Genomic DNA, 23,794 nt, shown 5'->3' with positions numbered 1-23,794 from the left:
GAGATACTATATGAGTATAAAATCCTCTGGGCATTGGGGAGGTGAATCTGTGCCAAGGCAACAGAAACTCAATTGGAACTGTGCCTGTTCCACAACTCCCCAGTATTAATTACTTCACGCTTTTGGAACACCCTCCCTAGAAAGGTTCCTCTGGCCTCATCAATACTGGCTTCTAAAAATTTATTTTAAAAAATAATCCTGAAGGCACACTTAAATTTAAATTTTACTGTTTTAACTCTGTATTTTAATTTTATATCAATTTTGCTGTGTGCTTTTTATCCTGTATTTTGTATTTGTGCTTTTAACCTGTTGTTTTATTGTTTTAATTTTTGTGAACCGCCCAGAGAACTTCGGCTATTGGGCGGTATAAAAATGTAATAAAAAAATAAATAAATTTATTCTACTATGGACTTGGTGCTTAAAAATCATCAGTTGCTGCTGTGCATATGTTTATTAGTAATTGTGTGCTTTCTTGTGAGGGCAGTCCGCCCCTTTTAAGTCTATTAAAAATCCTTTTAAACGAATAAATGTATGTAAAAGCCAACAGTTTTGCCTTTGGATGTAGCAACTCGTAGTACAACCAGAGCGTTTGTATGTTTACTGGGGAGTAGATTCCCAATAGACAAGGATTATAGCGTTAAGATGCTGCCACGAGCGCTGATTCCAATGCAATGAGTGCTAGACGCGTTGGGAACGCTTAACCAACACAGCTCGCGGGATGTGGCGCTCCACGCGCCCTCACTCATCTCTCCGTGGAGAAGGCGGGCAACGCGAGCTTCAGGCGCGAAAGATTTGCACATGCGCTAAACAGGCATTGGTATATTAAAAAAAAACCACCCCATTCTCCTCCCCCTCCATCTTCCGTCTTTTGCCGCTCATCCGTTAAACGGGCGATCCGACCCTGCGTCCTTTTTCTTTTGGTTCCTAGCGCCGCCCGCATGGTTTTTTTCTCAAAGTAAAAGCAAAAGGAGAAAAAAAAAGTGGGCATTGGGAGGAGAAGAAGGCGGGAGTTTGGTTAAGTCTCTCGTCTCATTGGTTCACAGGCACGGTTTCCATTTTTCTTAATGGCGCACAAGCCGAGTGCGGGCGGTTTGTAAATGTTTCCTCTCTACAGCTAGTCCCCTCCCACCTCAATTCCCTAAGTAAGTAAGTAAGTAAGTAGGTACATGGGTGAAAAGTGGCCTCTCTAGCATCCCCGCCTCGCCCCTTCCTCGTTCCCTGGTTCTGCTTAGCATGGCTTCTTCCAAACGCAAGGATCCGGCTTCTGCAGCAGCATCCCGGGTCTTTACACTAGAGGAAGAAGTCAGGAGCCTGACTGAGGAGCTGAGTCAGTGCCAGGTCGGTACCGAAGCGGGCCAGGGACGGAGATCCCTGGAGATGGGAAGTCCCAGGGGAATGGACCTAAAGCTGTCGGAGGAGGGGGAGGAGGAAAAACTTCCCTTTTCCCGAGCTGGGTCCCAATCCTGAGTTTGAACTCTGGGCGAATGAGCTGCTGAGAAAACATGCCTAGAGTTGGGGGGCTTAAAGTCTTGCGGAGAAAGAAGTCCTCCTTTTCCACCCCACAGTGGGGCTTACTTTTACTAATGTAATTAATGGTCATGACATTTTATTTATTTCGTTTCATTTCTGGGCTACTCAATAGCCGAAGCTCTCTGGGCGGTTGACAAATATTAAAACCACAAAAGTATAGCTTTAAGTATAAAACATGGAAACTTAATCCACAATATAAAATAAAGTATAAAAGTACAACCAGAATAAAACTGAGCAGCAATGCAAAGATTTAAAATAGAAATGTAAAACAGCAGGGTTTTGCTCAGATGGTAAAATGCGAAAATATTGTGAAAATAAAAAGGTCTTCACCTGGCGCTGGAAAGAGTACAAGGTAGGTGCCAGGCTAACCTCTCTAGGGAGCTCTTTCCACTGCTAGGTGCCACAGCAGAAAAGGCTCTCCTCCTGGTTGCCATCAGCCTCACTTCCTTTGGCAGGGGCTCATGGAGAAGGACTCCTGAAGGTGATCTTAGGGTCTGGGCAGGTACATATAGGAGGAGGTGATCCTTCAGATAACCTGGCTCCAAGCCGTTTAGGGCTTTAAATGTTAATACCAGCACTTTGAATTGGGCCTGGCCATGGACTGGCAGCCAGTGCAGCTGGAAAAGTACTGGTGTAATGTGGACATATTATTATTATTATTATATTTATTTGTATCCCCCCTTTTGCCCAATGCTGGGCCTCAAGGTGGCCTTACAAAGTTTAAAATATACAGGGGGGGGAGGGAAACAAAACCATAAACAATTAAAAAATACACAACAAAATTATAAGACATTAACATAGATGGAAGGCTGGATTATTCTCCAAAGGCCTGCTTGAACAAAAAAGTTTTAGCCTGCTTCCGAAAGCCCATCAAGGAGGGAGCCAGCCTAGCTTCCCCGGGAAGAGAGTTCCAGAGCACCGGAGCAGCCACCGAGAAGGCCCTCTCCCATGTTCCCACCAAGCACGCCTGTGAAGAAGGTGGGACTGAAAGAAGGGCTTCTCCAGAAGATCTCAAAGCACGGGCAGGCTCATAAGTGAGAATACGTTCTTTCAAATAACCTGGACCCGAACCATATAGAGCTTTATAGGTCATAACCAGCACTTTGAATTGTTAGCCTGGCCGTGTTAACTATCTTGCTGCCCTGTTTTAGATCAGTTAAAGTTTCTGGGCAGTTTTCAAAGGCAGCCATATGTATAACACATTGCAGTAATTCATATGATTGCAGCTTCAAGTAGGACAAGAATCTAAAGCAAGGTGCATATGGCTGTTAAGTGGGTTAAAGCATACACCCAGGTGACAGTGCTCTTTTACTTCAGAGTAAATACTGGGCTGTATCCAATGTTAGTCCTATTTAGAGTAGACCTGTTGAAATGAATGGGACTTAAGATAGTCATGAGTAACTTAAGCCCTTTTCAATTCAGTGGGTGTATTCTAAGCAGGCCTAACTAACTTAAGTCCCATTCATTTCAGTGGATCTGTTCTAAGTTGGATGCAGCCTAGTATTCTAGGGTTGGCAGAGATATGAAAGAGCCTCATGGGCTCTCTACTTTTCTAAAGGCAGGACCTTTTATCAAACAACTTGCACAATCTGCAGCCTAAGCTGTCCATACCACCCTGCATGTAGATCTAATAGCCCCAAATGACTCAAGCAATGAAGCCAAGCTACAGTATAAGGAGATGTAAGAATGAGGAGCTGTTTTCATTTCTACCATTGCAGTTCAGACCTAATGATTTTCCTTGGAAAGAAGCCTCAAATAAATACATTTAGAATGGCAGCTTTGGTTTTAATGGTAGGCATTAAACACAAATAAGATTATTATTATTATTATTATTATTATTATTATTATTATTATTATTATTATTATTATATAGCACCATCAATGTACATGGTGCTGTACAGATTACACAGTAAATAGCAAGACCCTGCCGCATAGGCTTACAATCTAATACAATGAATTTATATGTCATCCATTTGGCCACTGTAACTATGAACATGATAAATTTAAATCCTCTTGAATATATGTATTAGGACTTGTATTGTTTGTTTATTATTTCTTACATTTATAGTACACCTTTTGTCCAATGAGTTCAAAGTGATATACATGATTTCTCCCGTTTCCCCCCACTTTTTAACTTTACAACACTATGAAGTAGGCTAAGCTTAGAATTTGACTGGGTTCACACGATGTGCCAACCCTTTGTGGATTGTTTTCTGGAACAACCCATGATGGGTTAGTGTGGTGTATGAACCCATGGGCGTGGGTTAATCTTTTAAAATTAACCTATGGCAACAACCAATGACTGGTTCTAGGGGTGCTTTTACCTCTGATGGGTTGGTGTGTCGTCCAACCCCAGGACACTCAGTTCATCGTGGATTAAGGGAACTGACGAGCAAATCACTCAGCATGAGTGGCATAAACGTCTGCCGCTATTCCTGATCATAGTCGTAATCGCTTTTCGCAATCATGATGACCAGACCGCCACAAGCCTCCTTCAGCAGTGGCAGCCCCTCTAACGGTGCTCAAACAATGTTTGGAGGCTCTGTCACTGGTTCCCCTGCCTTTTAAAAAAATGTTTTCCACCTATTTGTGCAAACAACTCACAGTGCATAGCTTGTCCCCCACGATGGGCCAGTGTGTCATGTGAATAGGCCCATAGTGACTGGCCAAAGTTCACCCAAGTGAGCTTCATTTATTTATTACATATTTCTATACTGCCTGCTTCCTTTCCTGGTCCTGCCATCCCTGCCCGCTCTCCTCCTGTGGCAAGCAGGACTGTGCAGCAAATGGGAGTGGAAAGGAATGGAAAAAGAGAGACAAGCTGAAAGTATGTGTGCCTAGATTGCAAGACAACAACCCTATGATCTGGTTCACACATCCCACTAAACATGCACATATCTGCAGGAAGCCCCTTTCCTTCTGCTTTGCACAAGCAGGAAAACAAGTCAGGAGCCTGCATTTAAACTTAGCTTCCCATTAATGTACGAACTGGGAACTATGGGTACATGCTTCCAAAAAAGCCAAGATTCCTAAGCCAATTTCATGCCCTGTTTTAAAGGTGGTTTGTGGTCTTGGCTTGTTTGGAAACAGTTTACCACAGTTGCCGGTTCGCATGTAATGGGAAGCTGTGTTTAAGTGTTGAAGTCTGGCTTGTTTTCCCACTTGCACGAAACGAGGAGTGAAATGTGTGCAAATGGAATGTGTGCACCTATATAGTGCTTGTGTATATCCTGGCCTTTCAAGCCAGGTGTTTTGGCTTGAAAGGTGCACATATGGCCAGCATGGGCTTATCTAATTTTATCCTCAGAAGTCATCTTCCTAGTTGTGGTACATATGTCTAAATAGCTGAGGTTGGCACCAAGCATATATTTGACAGGTAAGTTTGATCAGTACTGGCTTCCTGACAAGTATATGTGACAACACTTGCATATACAAGTAGCGATGACCAACAGCAACACTTTGTATGGTAATTTTAAATGTATATTCAAGCATATGTTTATTGGATTTCACAATTTGCTTTATTTTAGATATATAAAACATCTTGTTTATACACTTAAGCCAGATAGTGAGTGACATTGCTGGCTATGTCAGTCTGGTATTACAAGGGTAAGATTTGCTTTGCTGATCAAGTGAAAATCCAGCCTTGCCTAATATTCTGTCAGTGACCAGCCAGTTGCATTTAGGAAACTCACAAGCAGGGCATGACCTCTGTTGTTTATTTCTGTTATCTGGTAGAAAGAGGTAAATTGCTTCTAAGCATGGAGTTTCTTTTTTAAAACAATTATAACTAACAGTCATTGAAGTATCCTCTTTGAATTAAAAAGCCAACTTAGTGACTATCATTGCACCATGTGTCAATTAATTCCTTAAGTTATTTATGTCTTTCTTTGGTCTATTCTGAATTTGCTGCCAATCAGTTTAATTGGGTGATCCCAAGTCTTAATAGTGTGGGAGAAAATGTCTCTGTTCACTTTCCCTACAGTGTTCATAATTTTATACGTTGATTGTGCCCCCACATCAGTTTTCTTTGTGTGTGTGTTAACTAAAGCCCTAACATTGTCTTTTTCATATCGAAGATGCCGCAACTTCATCATCGTTTTAATTACCCTGTCTGTATCTTTGCCAGTTGTGTGACAGCATTGTGATACTTAGTTTACTTTCAACCCCTTTCCTAATCATTCTTAATTTGCCCTTTTCAATGAGCTTTCTACTATGACCTTAAAGACCTATCTTCTGAGTATCAACAGCTAATTTAGGTTCCATCAATGAAATGTAAAGTCAGGATTTATGTGTATCACTTTGCACTTACTAATTTTCAGTTTTATTTGCCATTCTGTCAGCCATTCAAACAGTTTGGAGAGATCATTTTGGAACTCTCCAGTATCTGCATAGTATCACACTATCCTGAATAATTGGTGTCATCTGCAAACCTGTCTTTCTTACTGTTCTCCCTTGATGCCAGATCATTTATGAATAAGTTAAATAGCACCAGTCCCAATACAGATCCTTAGGGGAACCCGTGTTTTCTACGAATTTATCTGGGACAGATGTTAGGCTGACTGGTCTGTAATTATGTGGATCCCCCCTGGATCCTTTTTTAAAAAATTGATGCTGCATTGGCTACCTTCCAGTCCTTTGCTAAGGAGATTTATTTTAGTGATAAGTTGCATATTTTTGTTAAAAGATCAGCAATTTTACATATGAGCTCTTTAGGAACTCTTGGGTGAATGCCATCCAGCTCTGGTGACTTATTTTTAACTTGCCATTTAGTTCTAAAACTGCAATCTTTGTCACCTCCATGTGACACAATTCATTAAAGGCACTACCACAAAAAGTGTGGGAATATCTTCCAACATCATCTTCAGTAAAGACAGATGCAAAAAATTCATTGTGCTTCAATTTGCAAATCAGACCACAAGAATGACTAGCTCAAAAATGTTCTTACTAGGCTGCCTCCCTCACTTAAATTATGATAGTAATTTGTAGTATCTTGATGGGTGAAAACTCACTTCTAGTTTAGAAAAGCTTCCCACCCAGAGTAGATCTTTAGTCTTCACGGGGAACTAGGAAACTGCAAAACTAAAATACATTCCTTGTGTTTGTGTTCACAGTTTACTGGTTCTTTTCTGCTTTGCTTCACACTCAAAAGGTAGTGGTGGCTATTATATACCTCTTTTAATTAAGAACCATGGAAGGTGCTGCCATTGAGAAGGGCAACCTACCCAACAGAGGGGGAAATAAGGTGGTCCTCTGCCATGGGGATTTGCATAATTACCCTCGCTGGTACGGCTTGCTGTGTCATATGAATCTGGTAAGAGTGGCTTGTTGCCAGGGTAAACAAGTCACCCCAGAACCCTAAAACAGCCCATGGTTTCTGGTTAGTTTGTTAAGCCTGGCAACAACCCACCCTTGCTGGGTTCACATGACATAGGAAGCTGTGCTGGCTAGGGTAATTATGCAAATCTGTCTGGCATGGGTGGAAGGGGAAATAAGTCACTGGGGCTTATTTCCCCTTTCATGATCGCGTGAACTCGGTCTATGAGAGATTTAACACTCACATTTGATTTAATGGTGAAGCTACAGTGAACACAACAAGAGCCCTGCTGGATTGGACGAAGGGCCCATTTAGTCCAGCATCCTGTTTCCCAGAGTGGCCAACAGAATCCTTCTGGGATACTCATAAACAGGATATGAAGGCAGTCGCCTTCTCTCCCTGTGCTGCTTCCCAAGAACGGTTACCCAGGCAAGCTGTCTCTGCACTTGCAAATTCCGTATAGCCATCATGATCATTTGCACAATGGGATGGAGCAAGTTAATAGGTCTCAAACTTTTGCAACTAGGTATTTTACTCCACTATGTATCAAACATCCTCAGACATATTTTACATTTACATATATATTGTCATTATACTATACGTGTAAAGACTATTTGATAGACACCAAAATATGTCCTGTATTTCTTCTTGTATTGTTTTATCAACTCACATATGTGATATATGTTCATCCATTCTGGGTATGTTGTCATAATCCCTGTCATAAAGGGGGACCCAGCTCATGAAGATGGCAGAGAATAGGAGCCTGTACAACCCCAAAATATATAAATCCTCCCAGATACTGATTTTGTTTAATGGGTTCATTCTGATTCCGGTGGAGCCAGAAACAGTGTACCTCATCAGGTGTTTTGTTTCTTGCTTGATCCCTTCTTCTGAAACATTAACCAAAATCATGGTCAATATTTTCCAGCAAGGCTCTGTCTTTGCCTGTGTTGTCTTCAACATGATTGTATTTTTTATGCATATATAGTTGAATAAACATTGTACAAGGCAGGGATAATTCATCACAGATGGTCTTTGTTAATTTTAATGTTGTCTTAATCCCTTATGTTTAGTGCAAGTACAATCCTTGATAATAAATGCATCATATTATAAATCTTTACGAAAGCCTGTGGAACTTTGCAATGGGCATTTTAATTTTTTGGCAAGCATTTTCCTGTTGTCTTGGGAAATTTATCTTCCAAAATATTGTCTGGTACAGGATCTGATTGTTGTGACTGTGTGTGTGTGTGTGTGTGTGGTCAGGCATTATTATGCTAAGCCATGGTTTGGAGCTAAATGAATGACTCCTGTATTTTTAGGGTAACCCCTCCGCCTTCCTTCTTTTTCTGTGTATTCTCAGTTGTCATCTCACTTTTGATTTAGCAGTGAGCCATAGTTTGCTGTTACATCTGCACCTGGAAACTGTGGTTTGCCACTAAATTGGTAGTGATAGAAGTAATCACAATGTGCAAGGATAGGAGGGAGAACGCAAGAACATGGTTTGTTCACATAGTGCAGGGGTAGGGAATGTGTGGCCCATCAGTCCTAGCAAGCATAGCCAATGGGAAGGAACTATGGGAGTTGCAGTCCAGCAACATCAGGAGGGCTATGCGTTCCTACTCCTAACATAGGGTGGAATCCAACTGGCCACACAGGGACAAAGTAGAAATGATATGCATGGTAGACCTCCACAAGGGGGGATCCCGGGGTCAACCGGGGACGACCACAGACTTTCCCCGGGATAACTGAAACTGGGAATGTCCCAGTTTTTCTGTTGTCCTGCAGCTAAAACTGCAGTAAAATTGCAAGAGGCCTCTGAAATTCAGATTTATCAGCCTCGGGGTGGGGCATCACATTTGATCCTCCACTACTGCAGAAGTTATAGGTAGTCCGAAGGTCCAACTTGATCAGGAAATGATTGTCCATACCAATAAGCCAAAGTTCCCCATTTTCGAGTACAGAAAAATAGATCCAGTATCCTACCACATGTGTCCTGCCGCTCTGAGATCCTAGCGATATAGGGCGGGATACAAATGCTTTAAATAAATCAATAAATGTGCTGGATCAGATATAATTTAAGAGAGACCCATGGTTTACATGTCAGCCATGAAATCCTGTGCCGCATCTGATAAATTTGCCTCGGTGCAAGTGTTGAAATTTCTCAAGACCAATAGCTTTGAGATCCTCAACAGCTCAGGCAAGGGACCTCTATCAGCTTAGATAGCATGGTGGGTGGTCCACCAACAGAATTCCAGTCCTCTCCCAGGTTCCTAATACATCAGGTACAAATGCTCAAAACTGGCTGACTATTTGACAGGGTACTTGAACAGAGAAATTGAATCATTATACACCACCCAAACCCCAATTCAAACTTGGGGCTGTACAAGATAACAAGGACATATTTGGGATGTAGAGTAACATGTCTCCCTTGATCCAATCAGATTTCAGTGACAATAATAATAATAATAATAATAATAATAATAATAATAATATATTTAAGAAGTTGAGAAGCAGTCGCACCACATAGCTTAGGCATAGAACGTGGAAAGGTCTGAAGATAGTGCTGTGATACACACATGTGTTATTCATTTTAGGCCTTTCAAGTTCTGTGGGTGTAGTAAAACAAGTGAGCCACTGCGTATGTCCAGTATGAGGTCAAATTCTTCTTTTTTTAAAGCTTAAGCATGCTATGGCCAATGCTGGTTGAAAGAACAGATGCCAGGAAGACATTCCATAGCAATGGTTGACTAGTGAGGAGGGGACAGTGAGAACTAAATTCAGTGCTATGAGCACGTGTAGCTAGTTCAGAGTTTTAAGCTAAATGAAAACCAGTCTTTTAAACAGTTATGGAAATAATAGCCATTATTCCAATGGTGCTATTGCTGATTTTTTTTATCAGGGCAATACAGCGTTTACATGTCCACGTAATTCCTCATTCATGTTTGCCCATGTAATTCCTCATCCAGCTAGGGATAAGTGCAGTGGAGGTACTGCATGGTCCCTAGCTGAATTGAGGCTCATTTGTCTTAATTCCAGAAATTATTATAAAGGGCAGCAAGGATAGCTCACCACTAGTAGCCTTTTTTGGAATATATGGCTTATGGAGTAAATATGAACAAACTGACCTTTGTGTTCAGGCTCTATAAAATGATGAATATTCAGCTATCCCCAGAAACACGCATGTTCTCTCTCTGAAACAGCTGAATATCCAGTCTCAACCTACTGGGAACCTTATTTGTCTTTGATGCTATATGTTTTCAAATGCGGGCTTTAAAACATGGAAACTTTGATACAAAATTGATGTCGACAAGGACCACCTCAGCACTGAGATCATAAACTCTTCAATGTTCATATTTCTTTTAGTTTTTTCAGAAAAGCTATTTGAAGTTTCAAGCAGTTTGTTCTATTTGTATATCGTTGTTGCTTCCCAAAATAAGGCAAAACACCTGCAATATTTTTCTTCATTCCTTTCTCCCCAAACTAGCATGTATTCCTACCATTTTGAAAAGGTTATAAAAGGTTTGTGGGTTTTGAGTAGTTTTAAATTTTCTAGGACCAACATCTATAGGCTAGAAAGTTACCTTCTATTTGTATAGTAGACTTTGTCAAACTTTAGTTTTTTCAGAGTATTTTGGGGATGGTTCTAAGTTAACATCATTTGTCACTTCCAAACACATTAAAAGAAAAACATGCTCAGAAGGAACCTGGGCAGTTATAGCTTTTCTCCATCCAAAATGTTTATGTAAAGGATATGAAGAAAGCTTTCGTCTCAACTCATTAACTGGCAAATGTAATAGTGATTGATTAGCATTTATATCCTTCCTTTCTTCTAAAGAGCTTAAAGTGGCAAAGCTGGGTCCATTTTATCATTACAACAACCCTGTGAGGTATGTTAGGCTGAAAAATAATTGTTTTCTGAGTTGGTCATGCTTGTGTCTCAAGAGTCTGTATCACACAGTCCCTAAACTGAACATTGTCCTTGACTTTTGGTTTTTCAGCTATGGTGGATTTGGATCAATAAAGCTTATCAATTGTCTTTTGCCAAAGCTATGCTCCCAATACAGATTCAAACACAGCTTTTCTGCCTCTTAATCTGGAGAGATGGCAGTTGTCTGAGAAATGATGCTCCTACGTTGCAGTGAATTACAGAATGCATAATAGATAAATCTCCTCTATCAAGCCACATTGATTCTCAAGGAGAATGTGCCAAGTATATGTGTTCGGCTATGCTGTCTGTATCATGGGATTTCATAGATATTCCTATTTCAAAACTGCTTTGATATTTACAGACAGATGAACACTATGCAAATGCTGAGCATCATTAACAAGCAAGTAACAAAGATTCCCATCAGACAGACATCAGTTCTGAGTCTGACCGTTAGACTGCACCCTCTTCCCTTTTTGGTCTAGGAAATAGCTGTGTGACCCCATAAGAAAATGCATTCATGGTTTTGCTATGCTGTGTATTTCACTAGGTTTCATTTGTATATGCTGAGTCCTGTGAAATAGTGGCTTATTGAGGCTACGATCTACATATTTATTTTAAAACATACATCCTGCCTTTATGTCCCAAAAAGAACTCTCAGGATAGTTTAAATCACTTACATTGACATAATTCAATGGGAATACATTGGTTTGTATCCTGATATGCTGGTAGAAATGTAAAATTTCCTGAAATTTTGAAGCCATAGGGTGAAAAACATGAATTTTAAAGGTTTTTTTTTCTCCTTGGGGATGGGACATGAGTAGAACAGGGATGAGATTTTAGAAAATTACAAGATATGCCATCAAAAACTAAACTAAACTTGCATTAAATATATTATTACTTGGGTTCCAATCCTATTCAAAGTTATCTTGAAATAAGCCCCATTGTATGTATATATGTGTAAGCATATACAGCCTATACATTTATCCACTTTGTGAAACTGAAATGTATAAATGCCTTTATTAGATGGAAAAACTTGCTGCATTCTGAAGTTTCTCTTAGTTTTTGGCAGTTCCCAACACAAACTAGAAAAAATATGCAGAAACAGGGAAGAAAAAATATTTTTGGAGGAAAAAAATCCAGAAAACAATCCAATAAAGTAATAAGGGAATTACAGAATAACATTTTACTATTTAGTTAAACTTCATAATAAGACTTAACTCTTCAATTGTATATATAATCATCCTTTACAAGCCCTATTCAGGAATTATTACGTAACCTGTGGAGGGAGCAGCAAAGCCATAGACATTAGCCACCCCCGACATACCTGTGTGTGCTGGCTTCACCCTGACCTTGCATTGAGTAGGAAAGTCTGAAGGGGGATTCTGTATGTGTTTGGCTGAATACACTTAGAATGCTCCCCATCAGGTTTACGAAATAACAGATCTAGTTCTAGGGCTCTTTGTTGTAATGGGGGTTGTGATGGTGGAGAGAAGGTGCACAGTCCAAAATATTTGGTATATGGGTACACTGAATTGTAGTCATCAATGCTTTTATGCTTTAATACATTTGTTAGTGATTATGATGCTACAACCTCTTTTGTAGTTTTTCCTGCTAAATGGACAACATGACTACTCCTCTGGACTTTGTCCTGATGAGACATTCTTTGCACGCTGTGGATATTAGCTCCCTTGGACTATTTTTTTTTAAAAAAAAATCTACACCACCTTTCATCAGAAGAGATTTCTGGGTGGTGTATGATAAATAACCAATTGTTTTTAGGAGAGGCAGGGTATGAATATTTTAAATAAATGACTCAGAGCTGCCTTCCTGGTTTCTTTAGTTGGCCCTCACTTATTAGGAAGTGTAGCTCAGGAGGAAAAGCCATGATGTGAGCGGATTTGATTTCCATCGCAAATTCTAGGGCTTGGCAGCTTTACCATCTTTCTCTAGTGGTTTGTTCTATGCAGTCTTCTCCAAGGGTTCCCTGCTGGTTTACCCCATCTGAAGAGCGAGAATTGTGATTTACTCATAGATTTCTTGGAGTTCTAGATTTTTTCATCTCTCCTTCCATATTTATATACCACTTCTCATTTGAAACAAATCCCAAAGCGGTTTACAACAGAATAAAAAACAAATACATAATAGTACCATGAGGCTGGTACAAAGATAGCTCATGGTTGGGAGAAAGCCAAAACAAACATATGTTTTCAATAAATGCCAAAAACACGTCAGCATTGAGACCTGGCATATTTCAGATGGGGGATTATTCAACAGGATGGACACCATTGCAAAGAAGGCCTGGCTCTGTGATTTGCACTTGTAGACAAGGGGTGGGCAAGTCTGGGAGGTCCAGGGGGCATTTTCAACCTTGTCCCTATTGGCCATAGGCCAAGTTTTAAACGAAATTGGTCAGCAACATTTGGAAAACTGCTATGGAACACTAAAAGGGCTAAATGTAGCTTTCAGATAAGCTAAATTTGTGCTCCATGACACTAAATCTGACAAATATATATTACATTTTCCTTTTGTTTGGTGGGCCAGCAGGATCTGCACATGGCCAACATGGCCCAGTTATTTCTTCTAGCTAGGTCTACTAGTATACTAGCTAGACTAGTAGTTTCAAAACTTTGTGCCAGGCTGAGAGACTCTTGTGCTGGGAGAAACAAATTAAGAAATAAAAGGGTTTTGTGAGCTCAAAAGTACCCACTAATGGAGAAAGCATCCTTCTGAGTCACTGCTCTGCCCTTGCCTCTTGAGGGCCAGTAATAATTCTGCAGCAACTCTGCAGCCCTGTGTTATTGGATGTACCAGAATTACCTGCCCTCGGAGGAGGCCCGTGTGTAGGTCATTCTTGCGCTAAAACACTCAAAATCTTTTCAGTTGTAAGAATAGAACAGGCTTCCAATTTTAATTTTTTAAAAAGTTTGCCTCAGCTATAATAAGTGTAGAAAAAACAGTTCTAAGCCAATTATCCGTTGAAAAGTTTTCCCGGCCAAGGCTCAAATGCTGATGGTTGAACAGTCGTATGGTATCAAATTTTGAAGTCTCAAATGTTTATGTTTTACCTTTTCATGGTATAGGGTCTTTTTTGTATACTTTTGAATATTACATGTAGGGATATGCTCTGTTCCTGTTATGACACAACCATATTCAGTAGTAGCAGGGATCAGAGGCTGGGTTGTTCTGTATTTCCATATGTCTGCTAACATGACGATGATGAGGTATAATTATTTTCACTCTTGACTGAAGCACAATTCCATTGTCTCTCTCTTTCATAACTGTCACTTCTTCAGTGTGAGGTCTGACCTGCAATCATTGCAGTTGCTTTGCTGCGCTGGGAAGAGCATCTCACTTTCAATATAGTTCCCAAAGCACTCTAAATATTTATGTTTTATACATCTCTCTTTCCAGCCTACACACACACACTCCCGAAGTGAGCAGCTTCCTTTTCTGACATACAGTGGTGGTGTGAGTAATTTTATTTTTAATGAGGAAATTTGGGGGAACTTCCAAATGACATCTGTATTCTGTCCTGTACTTATAAGTTCTCAGCTGCTCAAGGTACACTTCAGCTGACCTCTCTGTGCCGTTAACATACGCAGAGTAGACAGAACAGTCCTTGGGTACATTGAAGATTGATATATCCCAGGCTTTGACAGCTGTAGAGTTGGGTTGCTGTGCCAATTTCAGACTAGATGTGCAATCTTGTTTCAGAGGAAATTAGCTGGCTCTCAAAACCATTTAGAAAGCTATTTTACCAAGGTTGTTAATTGTGCAATGAATTATATGAAAACTTTTTATTCTGAGGATAGTCACTGCTTCTGTCAGACCAAACGTTTCGGATGAAATGGAGAATATTTAATAGCACATGTTTTGTGTATTTATAGTTAGAAAGAAAATTAGCTATTTGTTGACAAGTTTTAAGTACCTTCCTTACATTTTAGTCTGTCGCTTGCCTGCTTCTGAGGTTCCAGTCATTAGCTGAGCTGGTTGTGGAATTCTCACAAACATTCTAACTTCTCAGGATCAAACTATTCAGTATTTTCACATGCTGACTCTGGAGCAAGGCTGCACCTGACAGCCAAGTTCCCTGTCAGTTGTGTGTGTACTGACATACATGGATGGTGGTTCACATATGGTAGCCACTGGTGGCAGTGACATCAGCAGTCCATATCATTCTGCTGCCACCCATCCCACACATTCCTTGAATGTGTGGTGTGGTCATAACCCCACAATATGTTATGTAGAAAATTAATAATTAGATCTCCTAATGTAATCCCCCCTCAAAAAAAAAAAAGTTTTTCTGAGGTCCACTGTACTGTCTTCCCTTTGGCCAAAGCTGCTTTTAGCCATGGAAAGGAAAACCTGCAACAATAATATGGTGGGGTTTGTCTGCCCAAAATTACCCCATCTTGTTGCTTTCTCACACATGAGGGCCCTTATCTTCCCCTACCCCCCACCACAGGTGGGAAAGCAGCTTGGCGTACGTGAGAGTTTGAGTGGACAAATGTCAGCTTCTGCAGCTTCTTCTGGCTGCTTTTCATTAAGAACAGTGGGGTAAAGGCACACAGCTCTGCCTCCTATTTCATTTGGCCTTTAGGAAAGAATAGAGGGAAAGGATTCTTTCCTAAAGAGACTTGAGCAAAAGTGAGGTACAAGAGACAGCGATAAAAAGGCCAGAGAGAGAAAGAGATATCCTGAACCATCAAGTCACTGGGCATTTCAGTGTAGTAAGCATTTTACATCGCTAATACCCCAGTGTCAAGATGCTTAATGTTTTTCATTTTCTGTTTGTATTACAAGGCTGATAAAGAATTTGTGTGGTCTTTATGGAAACGTCTCCAGGTCGCAAATCCAGATCTTACACAAGCAGTCAGTTTGGTTGTGGAAAGGTGAGAATTTTTTATTTATTTTTTTCTTCCTTGAATATGTTTTTGTTATAACTTGCTATCACACAGATGAGAAAAGCAAACTTTTAAAACCACTCTTCGAAGACAGTGGGTGAAATTCAAGGTATATTCTAAGTAGCTCGCCATCCAAAGTAGCTGAAATGGCATATATTGTGTACATTACATTAAAATAACAGTCCCAACCCTCATTTATTTAGGGATTCAACACCTATTGTTTGATTGAAGGTGACAGTCTTAATCACTTAGTTGAAGGAATCTTAGTCCATTTATAGTTATGTGTTTCCTAACCCTACCAGCAGAGGTTTGACCCAGCAAAAGGCCTTAAGAAGATGCGTCCGTGGTGCTCCACTGGTGGAGATAGAGGTACACTGGCCAGAGAACATTGAAGCCATTGGGCCTCTTCAGGTATGCCATTGGAAAGCTCTGCTGGTGTAGATGTGCCCCAGTGATGTCCTATCAGAGGAGCAGGAGAATATGGAGCGTGTCGGGGATGGACATGGATATACCACACCATCAAAGTGGCACAATTCTCTGCAAGCGCTGGGGTTAGCTTAGTTAATTCCCTCCCATAGTTAATGGGAGTGAAGAAGAGAAAGCTGCCTCCCTAGAGGGAAGTAGATGTGGAGTTGCTCCAATGGAGGATCTGCAGGATTTCTTCCCTCACCCCCGCAGCATAAATATGAGTTAGGATTGCTCTGGTAATCTATTAATTTATAGATGATATTTGAATATGATAAACAGTGGGCAGAATCCCACCCTGCCCTTGCGCACATGGCCAGCCCTGCCACTTCTGGTCCACAGGCGGCCCCTACTGCTTGCAGAACAGCAATTCAGCATTCTCGGGGCCAAGCCAAAATGAATGATACCATTTGTTTCTGGAAGGGAGTAGGTCAGTAGAGGGCTCACACAAGGGAGCTCTGTTGACCTGTCCCCTTCCAGAAATGAACATTGCTGCTTATTTTGGGGCTTCCCTCTGGAAGTGCTGCATTGTCGTTCTGCAAGCATTAGGGGCCGCTTGAGTACCGGAAGTGGCGGGGCTGGCCACGCACAAACCAGAATCTGCAGCCAGCTCCGCTAGTGGATGGGCAACATTGTATTCTGCTCAGTAGTTTTGTAGACAGCACTTTTTGTTGTTGTTTTAGATGAGACATTAATGTGTTGCAGCAGGCATCATCCTATTGATTTTGATTTGATTTGATTTATTACATTTCTATACCGCCCCAAAGCCAAAGCGGTTTACAAAGCGGTTTACAAAAGTTAAAAACAGTGAACATTAAAAAGTATACAAAAGTTAAAGCCATCAAAAACATAAACAGTATAAAAACAACGGTATCTATAAAACAACAGTTCTGGGGTCCGTTAAAAAACAAACAAATTTAGTGTTGTTAAATGCTGTTAAAAGCCTGGGAGAAGAGAAAAGTCTTGACCTGGCGCTGAAAAGATAATAATGTTGGCACCAGGCAAGCCTCATCGGGGAGATCATTAAATAATTGGGGGGCCACCACTGAAAAGGCCCTCTCCCTTGTTGCCATCCTCCGAGCTTCCCTTGGAGTAAGCACTTGGAGGAGGACCTTAGATGTTGAGCGCAGTGTACAGGTAGGCTCATGTCGAGAGAGGTGTTCCATCAGGTATTGTGGTCCTAAGCCTATTACATAAGTAGATAACAAGGCTTTAATGAGGGCTTTCCACATGAGCCAGAACACAGATTTTTCAGCATTCTGGCTTGCATGGAGAGCCCCCAAGGCTACATGAGGCTCTCCTCTTCAGACAGTCACCCACAAAAAGCCCATTCCAGGTCGGTATAGAGAAGACAATGCAATATCACCTTTGTTGTAGCTGTGCTTATAGGATGTCAAAGTGGTTTTGGGCTACTGCCTCATCTTCCTCTCAACTTTTCAATCACAACTGGTTCTGACCTAGAGAGTAGAATTCTTCCCTTCCTCTTAGAATGCTGCACCTTAAAATGCTGCACATTTAAGTTCTTCCCCTATTCTCTTTACCCTTTCTCTAATTCTTCCTACACATAAAAAGCTCCTTGAGTAGCACTCCTGTTACGTTTAGGAGCTTTCCCCCACTACTGACGCAATGCTAGTGACGACAGGATTGTCTCTGATAAACAATTTGAGTTTGACTTTTGAAAAATAGTAAGTTTGCTGTTATCATGAACCAAATACTTAGTAGTCCGGAGAACATATTTCCGTCCTAACGTAGCATAATGTTATTTATTATCAGTAAATGTATGTGATTTTGCACAGGAGTTCTGTAACAACAAAAAGAGGTCAAGCCAGATTACAATCTAAAATTGATTTTTCTGCGGCAGGTTATGTAAGTAACCTAATAGGTGGTACTTGAGAATGTATGTATCTACATTATGGCGGTCATCCAATTAAATAGTTTTTAGTTGATTAGACACATGCCTTTTAACAAATTAATTTATTCATTTATTATTATTATTATTATTATTATTATTAACTACATTTCTATAATGCCCCATTGCCGAAGCTCTCTGGGCGGTTTACAAAGATTAAAACATTGAACATTGAAAACTGATATACAAATTTGAAAACCATAAAAAGCATAAAATCAGATTACATACCAGGACAGATAATATCTATTTAAAACAACTATTCTGGGGTCAGTTAAAAAACTCAATATATGCTGTTAAATGCCTGGGAGAAGAGAAAAGTTCAAATATTTTGTGTTATCAAAGCTTCAATATAGATGTTTAGTGATATTGAGGGAAGTATAAGAGAATTTACTACGTATTAAATAAAGTCTATGACTTTTGAGGAGGGGCCATAGCTCAGAGCACATGCGTTGCGTGCAGAATGACCAAGGTTTGATCCCTGGTTTCTCCAGGTAGGCCAAGGAAAGAGCCCTGCCTGGAGAACTTCTACCAGTCAGTGTCGACAATACTAGGCTAGATGGGCCAAAGATCTGACTCAGTATAAGGCAGCTTCCTATGTAGAAGGAAAGGCCATTTAAAACATATTTATTTTCTATTACAGAAACACACCTGAACCAAAAAATGATGCTCTTAAGTTGCAGTGTTACATATTTTGTTTATTTAGTACTGTATTTCTTCGATTCTAAGACACACTTTTCCCCCCATATGAACATCTCTAAAAACGGGGTGCATCTTAGAATCGCAGGTGTGTTTATTATTTCTTAGAATCAAAGCTTTTTTTCTGTTGGTGGTACTGAAATTAATGTGCGTCTTACAATCGATGGCGTCTTACAATCGAAGAAATACGGTATATTCCTTAGCTTTAATATATAGTCTTTCAAGTCTGTGGTGTCTTATAATATAAAACTGTAAAATTTAATATCAAATTATAAAACTACCTTAATGTTAAGCAATTTTAAAATAATCCAGTTAAAATAAAATTCTATTTCAGATATATACAGCAGCAAATACCATAAAAACCTTTCAATTAAAAGCCAGAGAGAACAACTGTGTTTAAAATCCCTGTTTAAAAGCAGCCAGCTGTATTTCTCACAGGAGGGAATTCCATAGGGTAGCAGCCATCCCTAAGAAGGCCCTATGTTTAGTTCCCAACAATCTTACTGATCTTAGTGGCAGGCCGGTATGTAGGTCCTCCAGAGACGATCTAAAAACACATAGAAGTGTCGACAGTCTTTCAAATAACCTCGAACCAACCCATTTAGGACTTTAAAGATTAACACCAGCACTTTGAATTGAGCTGGAAACGCACTGTCAACCAATGTAGCTGGCACAGAATAGGTGTAAAATCATCTGACTGTCTAGCTTCAACAGGAATATGAGCAAGCACATTCTATACCAGCTGAAATTTCCAAGTCACCTTCAAAGGCAAACCCTCATAGAGTGCATTACAATTGTCAAATCTGGATGTAACTAGGGTATGCAAAAACTAAGGCTGTATCTGATCTCTCTAGATAGGGTCGCACCTGATGTACCAACCAAAGTTGGTAAAATGTACTCTTGCTGCTGCTGCCATCTGTGTTTCCACAGTCAGCGATGAGTCCAGACGATCCTCTAAACTATGGACTGTCCTTCTGGGGAAGTGTACGCCCATCCAATGCCAGTTGAATTCCTTTATCCAGATCAAAAGATTTCCCTACCCAAAGTAATTCTGTCTCATCTGGATTAAGATTCAGCTTGTTTGCCCTCATCCATCCCCAACCCCCCTGAAGCACTTGTTCCCAGACTCTCTCGGGTTATTAGATGGAAAACAAAGGAAGAGTTGCATGTCATCCACTCTCTGGATGACTTCCTCCAGCAGTTTCATGTAGACGTTAAATAGCATGGAGGACAAGATGGAACCTTGAGGTATCCTACAGGGCAGAGAAGTAATTGATTTATGAGTAGACACAGCTTTGTCATGGAAGAATGACAGTAAATTACAGTGAAATCCTATACACGTTTGTTCAGAAGCAAGTCCCTGTCAGGTGTAGGTCTTCAACTAGGCCAGAGGTAGATTTATTAGGAATTAGTTTGAGAATGTCAATGTCTCTGCAAGCTTATCTCTTACACGGGAGTAGTTTGCTCACTCCCTATTGCGGCCTTGAAGTGCTAAACCTCTGGGAACTTGGGAGTGTTTTGGAAAGGTGGGGGCCACTGTTTGAAAGTGTCACTCAAATTCTAGTGTCACCTTAGTGGGTTATGCAGTCCCGCCCTGTTGCCATGTCGATGCAAGGCCTGAAATCCCTCCTGCTTTGGATTCCATCTCTGCTTGGGACTTTGAAAGCACTCTGCACCTGGATAATTTGCTATTTGGACTTCTGATATCTAAGAACTGTGCCATGAAAAGTACTATGAGGCTTTTCACAGGCTTGAACTTTCATTTGCTGTGGATCATGTGTGTGTGTGTGGCCTGACTCAGGTGGCAGGGAGCACACACACACACACACGTAGCTAATGTTACTTGGAGGGGAGTTCCTGTGCCTGAGATTGTGTTTCCCTGGTCAGCTCAGCATACTGCAGGCTGGGCAGGACTGTTAATTTCTTCCTTGCCAGACTCAGGTGGCAAAGAGCTCCCCTGGTGCTAAAGTTACGTGCAGGGGAGTTCTGGTGGCTGAGATATTTTCCTTCCCTTTGATCATGTCTACCAGTTCGCCAGCATATGGCAGGCCAGGATTGACTGGTGCATGATCTCTCTCTCTCTCTCTCTGCCAGACTCAGCAGTGCTAAGCAGAAAGCATGGAGCCTAAAGTGTTCTGACCATCAGTCAGCTTTAAGTGTATTGTTGGAGTGTGTAACCATTAAGCTTATTACCATGAGATTTCCTCAATAAAAAGAAGTCTCACTGATGTGAGTGTCTCGTGTCAGTTTGCCAGCATGTCTGAATGCCTGAGGGAACGGCCATGCACTCGACAGTCCCATTGAGTTCAATGAGGCTTATTCTCGAGTAAGTGGTATAGGATCGTGGCCTTAGTAACTTACTTAAATGAGAACTATTCTCAAAGATGAAAAGGGAAAGAATTATGACTTAACCTTTTTTAATATAATAATTCAGACAAGGTCTTGTTTGAGTAAGTTACAAAATATTTGATGGCCTTGTTAAATAGACTCTAAGGAAAATGGAAGAGCATTGAAGGAATACTCTTCAGTGTATTGTGCCTACAGCATGAAATGAATTGAAAATCAGAACCTCTGTCCATATCGTTTGGTTGTTTACCAAGGAAAACCATGGTATAGCAAAACAAAAGAAGTCTAGCTTTAAAAGCAAACATACTTGAAAGATACAGGTATTTAGTCTAATCATTTTCATTTAACCAATTAATGTTGCAGTAGGCTTTTATTTGCAACGCTTTAAAATATATTTTTCTATGAAGTACCATAATTAAGCTGTCTTGATTCAAACATCTTTTGGGGAAATGTACCTTTGTACTGGTTTGATGTGGGAATATTTAACAACAAACAAAGCAAAGTAACTTTTCCTTTTCAGAATACTTTTATGTTCCCAAACTGGGATTGAACTGCCCTAAAAATTTCAAAATGAAATTGGAACGTCATTGTCTGAAGTGTTGATTCTTGAGATACACAGAATAGATTTCACTTTTCAGCATTCATTGCAGTTCTTATTTGGCGACTGTAACTACATTCTCTGTTTTAATATTCAGGTACAAACAAAAAAATATCTTTACTGTGCAAATGAGAAAAGCCTTTGGGATATGTTAAAGCCTCCAGGTATTTTCAAACAAGCCATTGTAAAAGTATATCCATGCTAGTGTACTTTCCAACTACTTTAAATACTATTGATCTCTGAATTATGTAAAAAAGGTGTATGCTATTTCTAGTTCATTTGCCTTTTGAAACTTTTTTTGATAAAATTAAGCACAAATAAATACTTAATCAGTAATTTTGAATACCTGTATTTATCAGGTAAAAATATGAAAGCATTTCTGTTATATAGTAAATGTTTCTAGAAGGAGAGAGCGAACAGTATATGGTTTTGAGATTAACTCTTAACATGTTTGGAAGGTTTTCTATCAAATGTTTTTGAGTCAGCATGCATTTGGGAAATTTGAATGATAACTGAGATAGTGGCCTAATCCAGTTAGGGGTATGTGCTCTTGGAAGATAGTTTCCGTGCATGGATCCCTGGATGGGGAGACAACTGAACCTACTCCAGCAACTAGGACCATACATATAGCCCAGTAAACAAAGCCACAATCTGCTGGATTTAGTTGTCCTGTTGTCCATTAGTCATTTCCCACCCAAGGTTTGAATGATAGGATCCAAGACTCTCCCTGAAGCCTATTTGAGAGCCTGATATGATGCCAATTTTCTTAGAAATATTTCACATGAAGTTGAGATTGTTTACAGTAGGTGAGAGGATTTAAGTTCAGCTTTTTCTCCTTGGATCTGTTTCCTTTGAACTAATAAATGATTCCCTGTAGGTTAGAGCAGGGCTGGCCTTTGCAGCCTGAGGCAAAGAACAAGATGGTGTCCGCTCCCCATTCCATATACAAATGCCAACTGGACAGTTTTTTCATCACTGACAATGGGGCGGCATCCTCTGCTGCATCTGAAGGAGCAGACTAGCTTATGGGGCACAGCACAGACTGCTTGGCCTACAGCTCTCTCCTCCAACAACTTTCTGCCGCCTCCCAATATCTGCCACTTGAGGCCACCGCCTCACTGTGCTTCATGTTGTTGCTGGTCCTGGGTCAGAGGGTGTAGACTATGTGAGCTATATGCCCCTTTCTTCACCTCCCTACTTCCTGGGGCACAAGCTTTTGGGGAGGGGCATCTAGCTGCTGACTCCAAGCTTACTGGAATTTAACTATTTAGGATAGTGCCTCACACTAGCTACAATACCAGCTGCGGGCATCAGCAGTGGACACTGCATCCGAGAATAACTTGCTCATTTTTCTTTTATCTAATGGCCAACAAGATGCCCTCAAGTAGAGCATGTGTGCAGTAGCACCCACCTGCATGTGTTCCTTTGCAATTGGTTTAGAGAGGGATATTCAGAGTTATTTTTGTGTTGCTCATCAGGTGTAGAGCATGCTTATTCTGGAGGTAAACTAATACAATCCGAGAGTTCCTTTATATGGAAAGCTGTTCAGGTGCAGGTTATGACTGTAGAGCTGTGGTGAGTCTAAGTAATAGATGATGATATAATATGAGTGATATACATCTCTGTGATACTAAGATCCCTCTGACCAGACATAGCTTGTTACCAGGAGGATCTGGTTATCTCCATTGCTGGAAGTAGAAGACATTGCCTCCAATAAATGGATACAGTTACTTTTATTGGGGATTTAAGAGACAGGCCTTACCTGTGTGAGCAATGAGAAGTAGAATAGATATTGCCCATCTCAAAGTTTATTTGAATAAAATATCACATAATACTTGTGAAAGACAGCAGAATTAACTATCTTGGATTTCAATGTCTCATGGGTAAACAAATTTTATTTTATAGAAACCCTCAAGTTCCCCATTGCAACTACCAGTCCTGCTGTAGATCTTGAAATGATTAATTTATTGATGAGGTTAGGAAACTTTCACCCTGTTTTACAACCTGATTCAGAACACACTGCTTTTTACATTCCACACTGAACACTGTCCTATGTAATAATCAGTTTTTGTCTTGCATGGTAAATCACTCAAAAGCAGGAGGA

At 40.4% G+C, this 23,794-nt stretch overlaps 1 protein-coding gene across 2 annotated transcripts in view; it reads left to right on the top strand.

Annotated features, from left to right (window-relative positions):
• Window positions 1-1,233: 1,233 nt before the first annotated feature.
• The window catches only part of CNTLN (centlein), a 186,962-nt gene continuing 164,401 nt past the window's right edge, over window positions 1,234-23,794 (top strand). Inside the window, exons 1-2 of one of the 2 annotated variants that reach the window (XM_063129234.1) lie at window positions 1,234-1,338; window positions 15,576-15,664. In XM_063129234.1, the coding sequence (XP_062985304.1) occupies window positions 1,234-1,338; window positions 15,576-15,664 (194 nt within the window). The remainder of the gene's footprint in view (window positions 1,339-15,575; window positions 15,665-23,794) is intronic. The other variant, XM_063129235.1, reaches the window with a different exon arrangement.

Source organism: Elgaria multicarinata, chromosome 6, assembly GCF_023053635.1.
Source record: "Elgaria multicarinata webbii isolate HBS135686 ecotype San Diego chromosome 6, rElgMul1.1.pri, whole genome shotgun sequence".
NCBI classification, from domain to species: Eukaryota; Metazoa; Chordata; class Lepidosauria; order Squamata; family Anguidae; genus Elgaria; species Elgaria multicarinata.
This window is presented reverse-complemented; position numbering and strand designations above follow the sequence as displayed.